Source organism: Rhinoraja longicauda, chromosome 7 (genome assembly GCF_053455715.1).
Source record: "Rhinoraja longicauda isolate Sanriku21f chromosome 7, sRhiLon1.1, whole genome shotgun sequence".
NCBI lineage: Eukaryota > Metazoa > Chordata > Chondrichthyes > Rajiformes > Arhynchobatidae > Rhinoraja > Rhinoraja longicauda.
Genome location: NC_135959.1, coordinates 1,035,419 through 1,051,721, shown reverse-complemented (window position 1 = coordinate 1,051,721; position 16,303 = coordinate 1,035,419). Strand labels below are relative to the sequence as shown.

Here is a 16,303-nt window from a genome sequence, read left to right as displayed (position 1 = left end):
TACAGAATCAACTTCAAGCTCCTCCTATTCACGTATAAAGCCCTAAATGGACACTCCCCCCCCCTACATCAAAAATCTTCTAACCCCCCTCTCTAACTCCAGGTCCCTCAGATCGGCCGACTTGGGGCTATTCACTATCCCACGGTCTAGGCTTAAACTCAGGGGTGACCGCGCTTTTGCGGTTGCAGCTCCTAGACTGTGGAACAGCATCCCTCTCCCGATCAGAACTGCCCCCTCCATCGACTCCTTTAAGTCCAGGCTCAAAACATATTTCTACTCCCTAGCGTTTGAGGCTCATTGAGGAGGCGCTGTGAACTGTTTGCGTGCTACTGTATGTTTTCATTTTTTTTTTCTATTGGAACCTAATCAAATGTACAGCACTTTGGTCAACGTGGGTTGTTTTTAAATGTGCTATACAAATAAAATTGACTTGACTTGACTTGACTGTGGTCCAAAGGGCCTGTAACACTGTGGTCCAAAGGGCCTGTAACACTGTGGTCCAAAGGGCCTGTAACACTGTGGTCCAAAGGGCCTGTAACACTGTGGTCCAAAGGGCCTGTAACACTGTGGTCCAAAGGGCCTGTAACACTGTGGTCCAAAGGGCCTGTAACACTGTGGTCCAAAGGGCCTGTAACACTGTGGTCCAAAGGGCCTGTAACACTGTGGTCCAAAGGGCCTGTGACACTGTGGTCCAAAGGGCCTGTAACACTGTGGTCCAAAGGGCCTGTGACACTGTGGTCCAAAGGGCCTGTAACACTGTGGTCCAAAGGGCCTGTGACACTGTGGTCCAAAGGGCCTGTAACACTGTGGTCCAAAGGGCCTGTAACACTGTGGTCCAAAGGGCCTGTAACACTGTGGTCCAAAGGGCCTGTAACACTGTGGTCCAAAGGGCCTGTAACACTGTGGTCCAAAGGGCCTGTGACACTGGTCCAAAGGGCCTGTAACACTGTGGTCCAAAGGGCTTGTGACACTGTGGTCCAAAGGGCCTGTGACACTGTGGTCCAAAGGGCCTGTGACACTGTGGTCCAAAGGGCCTGTGACACTGTGGTCCAAAGGGCCTGTAACACTGTGGTCCAAAGGGCCTGTAACACCGTGGTCCAAAGGGCCTGTGACACTGGTCCAAAGGGCCTGTAACACTGTGGTCCAAAGGGCCTGTGACACTGTGGTCCAAAGGGCCTGTGACACTGTGGTCCAAAGGGCCTGTGACACTGTGGTCCAAAGGGCCTGTAACACTGTGGTCCAAAGGGCCTGTAACACTGTGGTCCAAAGGGCCTGTTTCCTGTGCTGTACTGTTCTATATGTTCTAATATTATGTTCTTCTCAGGTCACACCTCACTCCCCTTCACTCCAGCAAGTACATGCCCAGCCTATCCAATCTTGCTATTGAGGGCGTGCAGCATAGGTTCACCAGGTTAATTCCCGGGATGACAGGACTGTCATATGTTGAAAGACTGGAGCGACTGGGCTTGTATACACTAGAATTTAGAAGGATGAGAGGGGATCTTATAGAGACATATAAAATTATTAAGGGGTTGGACATGCTAGAGGCAGGAAACATGTTTCCGATATTGGGGAAGTCCAGAACCAGGGTCCACAGTTTAAGAATAAGGGATAGGCCATTTAGAACGGAGATGAGGAAAAACCTTTTCACGCAGTTGTGAATTTATGGAATTCTCTGCCTCAAAAGGCAGTGGATGCCATTTCTCTGGATGCTTTCAGGAGAGAGTTAGATAGAGCTCTTAAAGATAGCAGAGTCCAGGGATATGGGGAGTAGGCAGGAACGGGGTACTGATTGTGGATGATCAGCCATTCACAGTGAATGGCCGAATGGCCTCCTCCTGCACCTATTGTCTATAATCTCCCTAAAGTCCAATCCTGACCCCATTCTGGTGAATCTTACCCGCACTCTCGCTTGGTCTTTGTCCACCGATGTGTATCTCTTGGTCTTTGTCCACCGATGTGTATCTCTTGGCTGTTTTCTTTTCCAGAGGTGATGGAAGATCTGTATAACTATGTGAGCCCTCTGACCAATAACCATTTGCCCATGATTTCCAAGGAAACTTTGGACATTGTGCTTGAAAATAAAGATGTAAGTGCCTTTGTTTCTTGGATTTGGTGTTGGGTGGAATCTGCTTGCCCTTTTTCTGCTAAAGGCAATAACTGAGTTTAGTTAGATTAGCCCTTTTGTTAGATTTTAGCCCTTTTAGTTAGATTTAGTCCTTTTGATGCTAAAGGCAACAACTGAGTTTAGTTAGTTTATTGTCACGTGTGTTGAGCGTGTACAGTGAAATGCTTTTATGGTGTCTTAACCAATCGGAAAGACCATGTGTAGGAAAGAACTGCAGATGCTGGTTTAAATTGAAGGTAGACACAAAATGCTGGAGTAACTATGCGGGTCAGGCAGCATCTTGGGAGAGACGGAATGGGTGACGTTTCAAAGTCTGAAGAAGGGTCTCGCCCCGAAACGTCACCCATTCCTTCTACCCAGAGATGCTGCCTGACCCGCTGAGTTACTCCAGCATTTTGTGTCCACCAGCGAAAAGACTATACATGATTGCAATTGGACCATCCGCAGTGTACAGATACATAATAAAGGGAATAACGTGAAGAACATTTAGCATAGTTAAAGTAATGTTGCCACCAGGGTAGAGATTTAAGAGTGGAGTGATTGTAATGCGTGATTGCAGATCCAGCTCTGTCTCTCGCACACAGTCGCCTGGGTTGGGTGCCATTTTGTAACTGCTAGATGTTGAGATGTGGCGAGACTGATTAGGCTGTGTGTGTTTGTGACCAAAGACTAGTACTAAAGTGATCTATTCTTTCTCTTAAGCGCCTGAATTCTGCAATCATTTTTGACCGGGACTTCTCCTACAATTTCTTCGGTTTTAAGGTAGGGTATTTCCAGAGATGGGACTGGCTTTGTTGCAGGACCCTTTCATGACTCTGCCTTATTCCTGCTATTTCTTTTCACAGACGCTCGAACGTTCCTATCTGCTGAAAATCAATAGAAAAGGTATGTGTCTGTGCTGTCTCTTGATGATGTAGTGAGGTAGTTATCTCCCTTGATCCTCTCTGTAACTGGGCAGGCAGCACTTTGATCCAACATTCCAGCTAATCGCTAGTGGAAGGAGCAAATGTTAATGCTTTTTGCTATTTTCAACATTTCTGGTATCTGGTTAAATGTCCAGCTATAGGGGGCGAAGGTAAAGGGAGGTTTCACAAGCAAGCGCAGGTACAGTGGGCGGCACAGCGGGTAGAGCTGCTGCCTCTGCACCAGAGACCTGGGTTGGATCCTGACTGCTGGTGCAGATCTGTACAGAGTTTGCACTCTCTCCCGCGTGGGTTTCCTCTCGCATTCTAAAGACGCATGGGCTTGATGGGTAATTGGCCTCTGAATCGCCTCAAGTGTGTCAGATGTGAAAGTGGGATGACAGAACTAATGTGAACAGGGGACAGCTGGTTGGCATGGACTCGGTGGGCTGAAGGGCCTGTTTCCATGCTGTATCTAAACTAAAGCGTTGGATTCACTCTTTTTGATCCTTTAAACTACTACTGAAACAGTCTTCAAAGATGTGAGATAGTTAATGCAGTAGTTTTATTTCCAAAACGAGGGTCCATTATATTGAAAAATAGTGGCTGTAACTCCCTAGAGTCTTAAAATGTAAGGAGACGGGCAGCTACAGGCCAATTATAGACAATAGGTGCAGGAGTCTTCGAGCCAGCACCGCCATTCATTGTAATCATGGCTGATCATCCACAATAAGTACCCCGTTCCTGCCTTCATCATCATATCATCATATATATACAGCCGGAAACAGGCCTTTTCGGCCCTCCAAGTCCGTGCCGCCCAGTGATCCCCGTACATTAACACTATCCTACACCCACTAGGGACAATTTTTACATTTTACCCAGCCAATTAACCTACATACCTGCACGCCTTCTCCCCATATCCCCAGACTCCGCTATCCTTAAGAGCTCTATCTAGCTCTCTCTTGAATGCATTCAGAGAATTGGCCTCCACGGCTTTAAACTAAGTAGTGGGGGGGAGGGGTTAACAAATTGTGAATATGAAGATGAGGTAAAAGGGAATACAGGAGATATTGCAAAAGACTTTCGGAAGAATGGGAACAGAAGTTCTAGAGCGGAAAAGAAATTAAGGGCAGGGCCAATTGTGAACGATGTGAGAGGGGAGGTAAATACAGAAGTTAAAGTGTTGTACTTAAATGCGCGTAGTATAAAAAATAAAGTGGATGAGCTTGAGGCTCAGTTAGTCATGGGCAAGTATGATGTTGTAGGGATCACTGAGACATGGCTACAAGAGGACCAGGGCTGGGAACTGAATATTCAGGGGTACACAACGTATAGAAAAGACAGACAGGTGGGCAGAGGGGGTGGGGTTGCTCTGATGGTAAGGAATGATATTCATTCCCTTGCAAGGGGTGACATAGAATCAGGAGATGTTGAATCAGTATGGATAGAAATGAGAAATTGTAAGGGTAAAAAGACCCTAATGGGAGTTATCTATAGGCCCCCAAACAGTAGCCTCGACTTAGGGTGCAAGTTAAATCAGGAGATAAAATTGGCGTGTCAAAAATGTAATGCTACGGTGGTTATGGGAGATTTCAACATGCAGGTAGACTGGGAAAATCAGGTTGGAAATGGACCCCAGGAAAGAGAGTTTGTAGAGTGCCTTCGAGATGGATTCTTAGAACAGCTTGTACTGGAGCCTACCAGGGAGAAGGCAATTCTGGATTTAGTGTTGTGTAATGATCCTGATCTGATAAGGGGACTAGAGGTAAAAGAGCCATTAGGAGGCAGTGATCACAACATGATAAGTTTTACTCTGCAAATGGAAAGGCAGAAGGGAAAATCGGAAGTGTCGGTATTACAGTATAGCAAAGGGGATTACAGAGGCATGAGGCGGGAGCTGGCCAAAATTGATTGGAAGGAGGCCCTAGCAGGGAAGACGGTAGAACAGCAATGGCAGGTATTCCTGGGAATAATGCAGAGGTTGCAGGATCAATTTATTCCAAAGAGGTGGAAAGACTCTAAGGGGAGTAAGAGACACCTGTGGCTGACAAGGGAAGTCAGGGACAGCATAAAAATTAAGGAGAGGAAGTATAACATAGCAAAGAAGAGTGGGAAGACAGAGGATTGGGACTCTTTTAAAGAGCAACAAAAGTTAACTAAAAAGGCAATACGAGGAGAAAAGATGAGGTACGAGGGTAAACTAGCCAATAATATAAAGGAGGATAGCAAAAGTTTTTTTAGGTACGTGAAGAGGAAAAAAATAGTCAAGGCAAATGTGGGTCCCTTGAAGACAGAAGCAGGGGAATTTATTATGGGGAACAAAGAAATGGCAGACGAGTTAAACCGTTACTTTGGATCTGTCTTCACTGAGGAAGATACACACAATCTCCCAAATGTTCTAGGGGCTGGAGAACCTAGGGTGATGGAGGAACTGAAGGAAATCCACATTAGGCAGGAAATGGTTTTGGGTAGACTGATGGGACTGAAGGCTGATAAATCCCCAGGGCCTGATGGTCTGCATCCCAGAGTACTTAAGGAGGTGGCTCTAGAAATAGTGGAAGCATTGGAGATCATTTTTCAATGTTCTATAGATTCAGGATCAGTTCCTGTGGATTGGAGGATAGCAAATGTTATCCCACTTTTTAAGAAAGGAGGGAGAGAGAAAACGGGTAATTATAGACCAGTTAGTCTGACATCAGTGGTGGGGAAAATGCTGGAGTCAATTATAAAAGACGAAATTGCTGAGCATTTGGATAGCAGTAACGGGATCGTTCCGAGTCAGCATGGATTTACGAAGGGGAAATCATGCTTGACAAATCTACTGGAATTTTTTGAGGATGTAACTAGGAAAATTGACAAGGGAGAGTCAGTGGATGTGGTGTACCTCGACTTTCAGAAAGCCTTCGACAAGGTCCCACATAGGAGATTAGTGGGCAAAATTAGGGCACATGGTATTGGGGGTAGGGTACTGACATGGATAGAAAATTGGTTAACAGACAGAAAGCAAAGAGTGGGGATAAATGGGTCCCTTTCGGAATGGCAGGTAGTGACCAGTGGGGTACCGCAAGGTTCGGTGCTGGGACCCCAGCTATTTACGATATACATTAATGACTTAGACGGAGGGATTAAAAGTACCATTAGCAAATTTGCAGATGATACTAAGTTGGGGGGTAGTGTGAATTGTGAGGAAGATGCAATAAGGCTGCAGGGTGACCTGGACAGGTTGTGTGAGTGGGCGGATACATGGCAGATGCAGTTTAATGTAGATAAGTGTGAGGTTATTCACTTTGGAAGTAAGAATAGAAAGGCAGATTATTATCTGAATGGTGTCAAGTTAGGAGGAGGGGGAGTTCAACGAGATCTGGGTGTCCTAGTGCATCAGTCAATGAAAGGAAGCATGCAGGTTCAGCAGGCAATGAAGAAAGCCAATGGAATGTTGGCCTTCGTAACAAGAGGAGTTGAGTATAGGAGCAAAGAGGTCCTTCTACAGTTGTACCGGGCCCTGGTGAGACCGCACCTGGAGTACTGTGTGCAGTTTTGGTCTCCAAATTTGAGGAAGGATATTCTTGCTATGGAGGGCGTGCAGCGTAGGTTCACTAGATTAATTCCCGGAATGGCGGGACTGTCGTATGTTGAAAGGCTGGAGCGATTGGGCTTGTATACACTGGAATTTAGAAGGATGAGGGGGGATCTTATTGAAACATATAAGATAATTAGGGGATTGGACACATTAGAGGCAGATAACATGTTCCCAATGTTGGGGGAGTCCAGAACAAGGGGCCACAGTTTGAGAATAAGGGGTAGGCCATTTAGAACGGAGATGAGGAAGAACTTTTTCAGTCAGAGGGTGGTGAAGGTGTGGAATTCTCTGCCTCAGAAGGCAGTGGAGGCCAGTTCGTTGGATGCTTTCAAGAGAGAGCTGGATAGAGCTCTTAAGGATAGCGGAGTGAGGGGGTATGGGGAGAAGGCAGGAACGGGGTACTGATTGATAGTGATCAGCCATGATCGCATTGAATGGCGGTGCTGGCTCGAAGGGCTGAATGGCCTACTCCTGCACCTATTGTCTATTGTCTATTGTCTATTGAGACAGAGAATTCCACAGATTCACAACTCTTTGAGTGAAGAAGTTTTTCCTCATAATTAGATTACCATCTGTCATAGGTTTAAAGGTGTAATGTGTTATAGCGGAGTAATTGAAGGTGGGTGGAAGGGAAGGTGGAGTTGAGGTTACGATCCCCAGTCAGCTGTGTGTTCAGTGTTGGAGTGGGCTCTGGTACTGAGTGGTCTGGCTCCTGTTCTAATACATACCTTGGTACCTGGCTACCGGTTTGACTTGTGTGCTGTTTTCTAGTGGCTGAGCGTCCCCAGCACATGCTGATGAGGGTCTCTGTTGGAATCCACAAGCGTGACATTGATGCTGCCATTGAAACGTACAACCTGCTATCCGAGCGCTGGTTCACTCACGCCTCTCCCACCCTCTTCAATGCTGGCACCAACAGGCCTCAGCTCTCCAGGTACACTACCCCTTGTCTCCAAACCTGAGCTCTTCACCATCTGTCTCCAGCTTTTGATAAACTTGTTGATGCAAGGAACTGCAGATTCTGATTTACAACAAGACAAAATTGCTGGAGTAACTCAGCAGGTCCAGAAGCATTTCCGGAAAACAGAGGCAGTAATGTTTGGGTTGGGGCCTTTCAGACTGTAGAAGGGTCCCAACCCAAAACATGGCCTGTCCATGTTCTCAAGACAATGCTGTGTGACCTGCTGAGTACCTCCAGCAGTTTGTTTTGCTCAGGGTTCCAGCATCTGAAGTGTCTTGTCTCAACTATGGGAATGCATTTTATTCTCCTGATTTTTTTTGTCTTATTTCAGTGTCAGTGCTCATCAGTTGATGGTTTTCAGGAAGGCAGGCTCTTTTGCTCCCCCATTTCCCATGTACTTGTCAGAAGAGGCCATTTGGCCCTTTCAGTTCAGAGGTTCTACGAGCAGAGTAAGGCCATTTGGCCCATCAAGTCTACTCCATAATTCGATCATGGCTGATCTGTCTTTCCCTCTCAACCCCACTCTCCTGTCTTTGCCCCATAACCCCTGACAACCATGCTAATCAAACATCTGTCAATCTTTGCCATAAAAACATCCATTGATTTGGCCTCCACAGCCATCTGTTCATGCTGGCTCTGAGAGCTCCTGTGGTCTCATTTATTTCCTTGTAACCTATGTTCTCTCTTGCCTTTCAAGTCCTGCTTCTCCTGCTGCTGAATGCTCAATCTTTTTCCCAGGGTAGTGGATTCTAAAAGTAGAGGGCATAGGCTTAAGGTGAAAGGGGAGCGGTTTAGATAATAGACAATAGGTGCAGGAGCAAGACATTCGGCCCTTCGAGCCAGCACCGCCATTCACTGTGATCATGGCTGATCATCCACAATCAGTACCCCGTTCCTGTTTTCTCCCCATATCCCTTGAATCCGCTATCTTTAAGACTCTAATTCTCTCTTGAAAGCATCCAGAGAATTAATTGGTATCCACTGCCTTCTGAGGCAGAGAATTCCACAGATTCACAATTCTCTTGAGTGAAAAAGCTTTTCCTCATGTCCATTCTAAATGGCCTATCCTTTATTCTTAAACTGTGGCCCCTGGTTCTGGATTCCCCCAACATCGGGAACATGTTTCCTGCCTCTAGCGTATCCAATCTCTTAATAATCTTATATGTTTCATTAAAATCCCCTCTCATCCTTCTAAATTCCAGTGTATACAAGCCCAGTCGCTCCATTCTTTCATCGCATGACAGTCCCGCCATCCCGGGAATTAACCTAGTGAACCTACGCTGCACTCCCTCAATAGCAAGAATATCCTTCCTCAAATTTGGAGACCAAAACTGCCCACAATACTCCAGGTGTGGTCTCACTAGGGCCCGGTACAACTGTAGAAGGACCTCTTTGCTTCTATACTCCTTTAAGAGCTCCTTAAGAGGGACCTTGTGGCAACCTGTTCGCTCGGAGGGTAGTCTGTATCTGGAATGACCTGCCAGAGGAATACAATAACGGCCTTTAAAGGACACCTGGACAGTTATATAATTTTAAATGGTTCAGAGGCGCATGGGTCAAATACAGGCAATTGGTAGTAGCCCAGAATGCCAGCCTGGTTGGTGGGCATGGGCAAGACGGGCCGATAGGTCTGCTTCCATGCTATGCAGCTCTGACTCTTCACGCTCCAGAATGAATGAACTAATACACTCCTGTCTGGAGCCCCTGCTGTAATCTATTTGGTTCATCTTTACAAAACACAATAAAAGATCTTGCTTTGCATCCTTCCTGCTGCTGTATTGATCTTGTTATTACCACTCTTGAACCAGGGCTCCCTCTGCCTTTCCCCACACATCACTTTGTGAAGTTGCTCTTCTGTCACTCGTGACTGGACTGGTTTGTGTTTCTCGTTGAAGATTGTTCCCTCTGGTCTGGTTGCTTAGCCTACTGTTTGTCTTGCAGCTGCTACCTGCTGACCATGAAGGACGACAGCATTGAAGGCATTTACGATACTCTGAAGCAGTGTGCTCTGATTTCCAAATCTGCTGGCGGTATAGGTATTGCTGTGAGCTGCATCCGAGCTACGGGAAGCTACATCGCAGGCGTGAGTATGGCCAGCTGCAATGTTGTAAACTCCCCATTGAGAATTCATACGGTCTAGGAGCTGAATTAGGCCATCAAGTGTACTCTGCCATTCAATCATGGCTGATCTATCTCTCCCGCCTTCTCCCCATAATCCCTGACACCTGTACAAATCAAAAATATGTAATCCCTGCCTCAAAAATATCTATTGACTTGGTCTCCACAGCTGTATCTTACTAATCAAGAATCTATTCAATTGAATCTATAAAGATACGGCATGAAACCAGGCCCTTTGGCCTACTGAGTCCCCATCTGTTCACCCTGGTTCTATCGCACTTTCGCATTGTCTCCCTTGGGCACCAGAGGCCAATTAATCTACATACCTACACGTCTTTGGGGTGTGGGAGGGGACCAGAGCACCCGGAGGAAACCATTTGGTCATGTGGAGAATGTGCAAACTTCACATGGATAGCACTCAAGGTTGGGATCGGACCTTGGTCTCTGGCACTGCTGCACAGTGCTGCCCCTCAGAACCCTCAAGCAAGTAGTGCTGCCCTGGCCCCCGGTATACAAGTCGTACAGCACTGAAACAGGCCTTTCAGCCCAACTCATCCCTGCTGACCAAGATGCCCTATTCAAGTTGGGTCCATTTGTCCCTATTTGGCCCATTTCTCTCTGAACATTTGCCAACCATGTATCTGTCCAATAGACGGTCACAACTTATTTATATGTGAGTCACATTACCCATGAACTGAAGAGGCATTTAAGCAATAATGGGTTTAAATAAAGCTGCCCTTTCCCCCGAGGTTATAGAATAAAATAACAATTGAAATTCAACTCGGCTCTCTGTCCTTCTCCAGTTCTGGCGTCCTGTGTGTCTTCAGGTTTCAACACCACCATTTCATAGCTGTACCTTTGGCTGCATTGGCCTTGATCTCTGGGATTCCCTTCATAAACCTCTCCCTTCCAAGCTGTGTCCAAACAAGTGCTTATTAGGTCCTGATCAAATACTTGTTAATGCTCCTGTTGTTGGGGACCTGGTGCTGCTTGTAACCACACAGTTCTGGCTGCTGTGTACATGCTGCACCTTCAATGCCTCCTTTCATTTCAGACCAATGGAAGTAGCAATGGCCTGGTACCGATGCTGCGGGTTTACAACAACACGGCGCGTTACGTCGACCAGGGTGGGAACAAGGTGAGTGTGCTGAGGTACGGGACCTGTTGGATCAGTGCTGAGCACTGCTGAGAATTCAGCAGATTGGTAGGAAAAATAAAACTGCAGATGCTGGTTAAAATCGAAGGTAGACACAAAATGCTGGAGTAACTCAGCGGGTCAGGCAGCATCTCGGGAGAGAAGGAATGGGTGACGTTTTGGGTCAAGACCCTTCTTCAGTCTGAAGAAGGGTCTCGACCCGAGACATCACCCAATCCTTCTCTCCCGAGGTGCTGCCTGACCCGCTGAGTTACTCCAGCATTTTGTGTCTACCTGTGTCTGCCATTCAACAGATTGGTCCTGATATAAAGCTCAGATCAGATGGCATATACAGAGGAAAACAGCTATTGCTTAATTTGATGCATCCTCATCCGTTGTTGATGATTCAGGATTCAAGTTGATAATATCAGTCTGAAGAAGGGTCTCGACTCGAAACTTCACCCATTCCTTCTCTCCAGAGATGCTCCCTGTCCCGCTGAGTTTCTCCAGCATTTTGTGTCTATCTTCAAGTTGATAACCATGGGCAGAGGAGCAGTGGGGTAATCTTGATATTTAGGGATGGGTCTACAGGAGTAAACTCAGGAAGCAAGTGCAAAAGATGGCAGATATCTGAATCACTTGTTCCTTGTCCCCACTCTCCTCCGTCCAGTCACATATGGCAAGATTTGGGCTAATGGGAGATGATTGATGACCACATTAATTTGAGTTTATTGTATAAAGAAGATAGGCACAACATGCTGGAGTAACTCAGCAGGTCAGGCAGCATCTCTGCTGCTGCTCCTCGCCCTGGACGCCGTGTCGCTGGGCCAGCCGCTCTCCACCTGCACTACCGTGGACACGGATCACATGAAGAAGAAACGGGTGGAAGCGATTCGCGCCCAGATCCTCAGCAAGCTGCGCTTCAGCAGCCGCCCGACGCGACGGGGCGATAGATGTTGCCCGCCATCCACGTCAGACATGGGTCCTGGCCCCAATGCAGACATGGGTCCTGGCCCCAATGCAGACATGGGTCCTGGCCCCAATGCAGACATGGGTCCTGGCCCCAATGCAGACATGGGTCCTGGCCCCAATGCAGACATGGGTCCTGGCCCCAATGCAGACATGGGTCCTGGCCCCAATGCAGACATGGGTCCTGGCCCCAATGCAGACATGGGTCCTGGCCCCAATGCAGACATGGGTCCTGGCCCCAATGCAGACATGGGTCCTGGCCCCAATGCAGACATGGGTCCTGGCCCCAATGCAGACATGGGTCCTGGCCCCAATGCAGACATGGGTCCTGGCCCCAATGCAGAACAAGGTTGTCGACCCCTGCTTTAAGAATAAGGGGGAGGCCATTTAGAACAGAGATAAGGAAAAACTTTTTCAGTCAGAGAGTTGTAAATCTGTGGAATTCTCTGCCTCAGAAGGCAGTGGAGACCAATTCTCTGAATGCATTCAAGAGAGAGCTAGATAGAGCTCTTAAGGATAGCGGAGTCAGGGGGTATGGGGAGAAGGCAGGAACGGGGTACTGATTGAGAATGATCAGCCATGATCACATTGAATGGCGGTGCTGGCTCAAAGGGCCGGATGGCCTCCTCCTGCACCTATTGTCTATCCATATCCTTGGAATGTGGTAGGAAGTTGTAATGTACTGCTCCAATTCTCTAGTGTTACTCTAACAGCTGAACTGTTCTCTCTGCAGCGTCCAGGGGCCTTTGCCATTTACCTGGAGCCCTGGCACATGGACATCTTTGACTTCTTGGAGCTGAAGAAGAACACTGGGAAGGAGGAGCAACGTGCTCGCGATCTCTTCTATGCACTCTGGATCCCAGACCTCTTCATGAGGCGTGTGGAGAACAACCAGGTAAGAGTGTGCTGGAGACGTGACAAACTGCAGATGCTGAAATCTTCAGCAAGCAAAGTGCTGGAAGAACTCTGTGGGTCAGGCAGCATTTGTGGAGGACTCTGAAGAAGGGTCCAGACTTGACATGTAGTCTTTGAGGAAGGACATCCTTGCTATTGAGGCAATGCAGCGTAGGTTCACAAGGTTAACCCCTGGGACTGTCAAATGTGGAAAGACTGGGCTTGTATTCATTGGAGTTTAGAAGGATGAGAGGGGATAAAAAGACTGGACAAGCTAGAAACATGTTCCCAATGTTGGGGGAGTCCAGAACCAGGGGCCACAGTTTAAGAATAAAGGGGATGTGGCGGCTGCCAAGGGTCAGGCCACTCCCATATGGAACCTTCCAGCAAGGTGATGGACAGGTCCGGGGGAGGCTCCCAGCTGCAGAGATAACCCGGGGGCGGCTCCCAGCTACACAGATAAGTAGGAAGGATTTTGGCGCGAGCCCAGTCTTCAGTCTCTCACTGAAGCGGAGAGTAGTGTGCTGTGCTCATTAAACCCTCTACAGAATTTGCCTGGCTCCTTGCCTTCATTCCGGGCTTTCTCACGCACCCGCCACACTGGTGACCTCGAAGCTCCGTTACAGGTATGATGGAGCCAAACAAGATGCCCGCCGGACCGTCCAACGTACTGCCTGCAGCGCCGCGTGCTCCACCAGCCGACCAGGCCCACCTCAATGCGCTCGCGTTAAAACTGCCCACGTTCTGGACCGCCCAGCCTCGCGTCTGGTTTCAACAAGCGGAGGCCCAGTTCCAACTGCGGGGCATTACCTTGGACCCACCCGTTACTATTATGTGGTCGGCGCCCTGGACCAGGAAACGGCCGGCTACGTCGTATCCTACCTGCGCGCCCCCCCAGCCGATGGCAAGTACCTCGGCCTTAAGGAGCTTACCCGAATGGAGCGTGCGGCCAGGGTCCTCCGGTTGGACGGTCTTGGCGACAGGCGACCGTCAGCCCTGCTGAATGAAATGCTGGCCGTGCATTCTGTTCAAATATGCTTACCTGCAGCAGCTGCCGGATGACATCCGCCTGCAGCTCGCCGAGGCCGAGGCCTTCTTCGCCGACCCTCAAGCACTCGGCAGGCGCGCCGACATGCTGTGGATGGCGCGACGGAGGGATGTGAATGTGCTGGCCGGTAGCCCTGCAGCTTCCGAGCTCCTTCACCAGCGCGGTGGAGCCGTAGATGCGGTTGTGGCCTCTCCCCGAAGGCCCGTGCTACTGCCCTTCGCGGCTACCGCGTATCTGTCCTCTGCAATCCCGCCCCAGCAGGCTCCGCGCTGGTGCTTTTTCCACCAGCACTGGGGCGCTGCAGCCCGTCAGTGCCGCCAGCCCTGCACGTACCCGGGAAACGCCAAGGCCGGCTGCTGGTAGTCGCTATGGCGGCCAGCAAGATTCACCGCCTCTTCGCCTGGGATCGGCGTTCCGGGAGTCGCTTCCTGGTCGACACCGGGGCAGAGTTGCCCCCTTCAACAATGGACATCCGCTCCGGCAAGCGGGGACCCACGCTCACCGTGCCCTATCACAACCTATGGGGTTCGCGCGGTCCCGCTTATCTTCGGGGCCTGCCACTTCACCTGGCCCTTCACGGTTGCCGACGTCTCCCAACCGTTGTTAGGCGCAGACATCCTCTGAGCTCACTCCCTCCTGGTGGATGTCAAACTGCGGCGCCCGATCCACTCTGCGACGCTTGAACCGATCTCCTTGCGCCTTATTAAAGATGTGATAGCAGCACATTTGGAAAGTGGTGAAATCATCGGACAAAGTCAGCATGGATTTATGAAAGGCAAAGCATGCCTGACGAATCTTATAGAATTTTTCGAGGATGTAACTAGTAGAGTGGATAAGGGAGAACCAGTCAATGTGTTGTATCTGGACTTTCAGAAGGCCTTCAACAAGGTCCCACATAGGAGATTGGGGTACAAACGTAAAGCACACGGTATTGGGGGTTCAGTGTTGAGGTGGATAGAGAATTGGTTGGCGGACAGGAAGCAAAGAGTAGGAATAAACGGGTCCTTTTCGGAATGGCAGGCAGTGACTAGTGGGGTACCGCAAGGCTTAGTGCTGGGACCCCAGTTATTTTCAATATATATTAATGATTTGGACGAGTGAATTGAATGCAACATCTCTAAGTTTGAGGATGACCCGAAGCTGGGTGGCAGTGTTAGCTGCGAGGAGGATGCTAGGAGGCTGCAGAGTGACTTGGATAGATTAGGAGAGTGGGCAAATGCATGGCAGATGCAATATAATGTGGATAAATGTGAGGTTATCCACTTTGGCGGCAAGAACAGGAAAGCAGAGTATTACCTGAATGGTGAACGATTAGGAGAAGCAACGTGACCTGGGTGTCATGGTGCACCAGTCATTGAAAGCAAGTGTGCAGGTGCAGCAGGCAGTGAAGAAAGCGAATGGTATGTTAGCATTCATAGCAAGAGGATTTGAGTATAGGAGCAGGGAGGTTCTGCTGCAATTGTACAGGGCCTTGTGAGACCGCACCTGGAGTGGCTAAAGGGATCAGGGGGTATGGAGAGAAGGCAGGTACAGGTTACTGAGCTGGATGATCAGCCATGATCATATTGAATGGCGGTGCAGGTTCGAAGGAGTAGGCGAATGGCCTACTCCTGCACCTATTTTCTATGTTTCTATGTTTGTCGCACCTGCAGCGCCGCCTCGTGACCCGGTGTCGTCAGTGGACAACATATATGCGCAGGTACTGGCTGACTTCCCCGATATTCTGAGTCCCCAGTTCCACTCCACGAGCCCCAGGCACGGTGTGAGGCAAAGCATCCAGACTTCCGGCCCGCCGCTCCACGCCCGTGCGCGCTGACTTCCACCAGACAAACTGCACATCGCCCGGGAAGAGTTCCGCACCATGGAAGTCATGGGAATTGTCCGTCGCTTCGACAGCCCATGGGCATCCCCGCTCCACATGGTCCCTAAGGCGAGTGGAGGCTGGCGGCCTTGTGGGGATTATCGGCGGCTCAACGACGCGATGATCGCGGACTGGTATCCCGTCCCCCACATGCAGGAGTTTAGCACGCACCTGGCAAGGGCCAAATTCTTCTCTAAGGTGGACCTGGTGCGGGGATACCATCAGAGCCCAGTCCACTCGGATGGCGTGCCCAAGACGGCAATAATCGCTCCTTTCGGCCTTTTCGAATTTCTTCGGATGTCCTTCGGCCTCATTAACGCTGCACAGGCTTTTCAGCGCCTCATGGACTGGGTGTGCCGCGGCCTCGGGTTTGTGTTTGTGTACCTGGATGACATCCTTGTGGCTAGCCGCTCTCGACAGGAGCACGTTGCACATCTCCTGCAGCTCTGTCAGTGGCTCAACGACCACGGCCTGGCCATCAACCTGGAGAAGTGCCAGTTTGGCCTCGCGTCCATCGGACTTCGTGTGACCCCACAGGTTGCAGTCCCACTCCCGGAAAAGGTGGATGCCATCCGCCAGTCCCCACGGCCTTCTACTGTGCGTGGTCTGCAGGGGTTCGTGGGGATGGTGCATTCTACCACTGGTTCGTGCGCGCTGCGGCCCGAATAATGCGGCCATTGCTTCAACTCCTGGCGGGTCGGCGGAAG

General features: G+C 49.4%; 1 protein-coding gene across 1 annotated transcript in view; it reads left to right on the top strand.

Annotated features, from left to right (window-relative positions):
- Positions 1-16,303, top strand: part of rrm1 (ribonucleotide reductase M1 polypeptide) — a 94,676-nt gene that overhangs the window by 51,805 nt on the left and 26,568 nt on the right. Inside the window, exons 5-11 of the mRNA XM_078401934.1 lie at positions 1,989-2,089; positions 2,831-2,890; positions 2,974-3,013; positions 7,382-7,544; positions 9,513-9,654; positions 10,744-10,827; positions 12,527-12,688. Of these exons, the coding sequence (XP_078258060.1) occupies positions 1,989-2,089; positions 2,831-2,890; positions 2,974-3,013; positions 7,382-7,544; positions 9,513-9,654; positions 10,744-10,827; positions 12,527-12,688 (752 nt within the window). The remainder of the gene's footprint in view (positions 1-1,988; positions 2,090-2,830; positions 2,891-2,973; positions 3,014-7,381; positions 7,545-9,512; positions 9,655-10,743; positions 10,828-12,526; positions 12,689-16,303) is intronic.